The sequence below is a fragment of the Corvus brachyrhynchos genome, unplaced genomic scaffold, assembly GCF_000691975.1.
Source record: "Corvus brachyrhynchos isolate BGI_N302 unplaced genomic scaffold, ASM69197v1 scaffold54, whole genome shotgun sequence".
NCBI classification, from domain to species: domain Eukaryota; kingdom Metazoa; phylum Chordata; class Aves; order Passeriformes; family Corvidae; genus Corvus; species Corvus brachyrhynchos.
Genome location: NW_008237902.1, coordinates 2,213,158 through 2,215,330, shown reverse-complemented (window position 1 = coordinate 2,215,330; position 2,173 = coordinate 2,213,158). Strand labels below are relative to the sequence as shown.

Genomic DNA, 2,173 nt, shown 5'->3' with positions numbered 1-2,173 from the left:
GCACACTTCCAGTGCAAGTCATGTTTAATACTGGACTAGTTAATACACATTCTCACAGGGTCTGGTTTTTCATTAGAAGATCAAAGAAAGGTGTGTGCCCGCATTAGCAAGTTCTCCATTTGATCAGTTTTCCTCAAATGAGACAGCCAGGTGGGAGATGTTCTTTTACCTGTTTTAGCTGTAAAGTCTCCAGCAGAGGAATTATCCCCTTGATACTATTAAGGTGACATCTTGAAAGCTCTTTTGTGTGAGGATCTATACTGAGGTGCTCAAGGACCCAAAGCTGGTGACATAAGGGATCTGTCACATGGAGAGAAGGAAAACCAGCTCAACAAAGAGCGAAGACAAGATAGTGTAGGGACTGACTCTGGACAGCCAGGGGGTAGTTAAAATAATCTGGAAGTACAAGGTGACACCTGGAACTTGGGATAAATACTGAACAGAATTATCACAGGATGTGAAAGAATCATGGCCAAACCCAGCTACAGCAAGAATGATGTGTGACTTGTATTTTTGAGACCCCCAAATCATAACATCCAAACAAGTAGGGAACCTGAACATTTCTTCCAGGAGGAATGAAGGGAGGCTGGTCCCTGCTCTCAGGTGCTGCTGCCTTCAGGACCTTCCTGCTCCCAGCAGATTTCTTCTTAGAAGAGCAGAGCTGGGAGAGGAGAACTGCCCCCGATGGGTACTGTCCTGTAAAAACCCCTTTGGGTTAGTAAAGCCATTCCCAGCTGATGACCTCTATCACACTCCACAGAATGGAAGCATGGAACTGAGTCTGTCACCATTGCAGGACCATTCATATCCTTCTGCCAAATCTTTCTCCCCAGTGCCTGCCCACATTGCATTTTGTACCTATACTCCACTTCCAGGGGAGAGGTCACATCCCAAGGGGAGGTCACAGCAAACATTTCCTGCCCAGGAACCCCACAGGCTGAAGTGTGATTGGTAGCTCTGTCAGGGCTGATTTTCCCTTAGCTCAGTGAGCAGGTTAAGGGTGATCTGCCCTCCAAGGAGCAACAAGTCCTCTGAAGGCCTCGGGACTGTTCCAGCTTTCGAAGCAGGACCACAGACACGCTCAGACCATCTCCCTCCAGCCAGTCACAGGCTATTTTGTTCCCTATTCCTGAATGGCTGCTGAGCACTTTCTGCTCAGCTGCATCACTGAGGTGGGAATGAATGGAAAGTACACTCAGATGCAGAGATAACTCAGAGCAGACGAGAAGAGCTGAGTGCTAAGGCCAAGTTGGATGGTACTTGGAGCAACCTGGTCTAGTGGGAAGTGTCCCTGCCCATGACAGGGAGGTTGAAATGGGATGAGCTTTAAGGTCCCTTCCAACCCAAACCAGTCTGTGGTTCTAAGTAGATGATACTGTGCACAAGGCTAGGAAAGTGCTGGGAAATGGGGTCTTGGAACCTTCAGATTTTGGGATGAGAAAAGCCGAGACTGGCGTGAAGGGCAGTGTCCCAGCAAGGCACAACCTGGCGCTGCTAAGCACAGTGGTGCCGACCTGCCCTGTGACACCAGCGCACATGAGTGTCCCGTGGGCCCTGCGTGGGCTCTGCGGCAGGTGGGGAGGGGACCCACGGCAGTGCTTTAGTCCTGAACTCATGAGAGCCAGGCACCCACACAGCCTCCCAGAATTCGAGCAGTTGGGGTGGTGGCTGGTGAGGAATGACCTCATGGGTTGGATTTTTACTATTCTTTTGATTTTTTTGTTTTTGTGGGTTTTTTTTTTTTTTTGGGTGTTAATTACTATTTATATTATTATTCTAAATTTTTATTATTATTGCCATTTCATGGCTTTGATAATTATTTTGGGTTTGGGTTTTTTTCCTGTTTTCATTTTTATTACTGCATTTTGATTTTTACTGCTGTTTCATGCCCTCCTCCTCCTCCTCTCCCCTTGCGGCCGAGCCCTCTCCCGCGGGCCCCGCTCCCGGCCCGCAGGCGCCGCCCGGCGGTGTCCCCGCAGCGCTGCTACTCACAGAGGCCTGTCTCCGCTGTTCCAGGAGGAAAAAGAAGTGCATTCGGTACCTACAAGGAGAAGGACGCTGTGCCAGCCCAGTTTCTTCCGATGGAAGTGCTATAGACTCCCCTCCATCCCCACCGGACGCACTCCGATGCATCCCCTCCGCCTTCCCGTCAGAGCAGCTCGCCCCCCCCCCC

General features: G+C 50.1%; 1 protein-coding gene across 1 annotated transcript in view; it reads left to right on the top strand.

Moving 5' to 3' along the window:
- The window catches only part of TCF7 (transcription factor 7 (T-cell specific, HMG-box)), a 69,082-nt gene extending 66,915 nt beyond the window's left edge, over nucleotides 1-2,167 (top strand). The window contains exon 9 of the mRNA XM_017732982.1: nucleotides 2,017-2,167. Coding sequence (XP_017588471.1) covers nucleotides 2,017-2,096 — 80 coding nt within the window. The 3' untranslated portion in view covers nucleotides 2,097-2,167. The remainder of the gene's footprint in view (nucleotides 1-2,016) is intronic.
- Nucleotides 2,168-2,173: the final 6 nt, after the last annotated feature.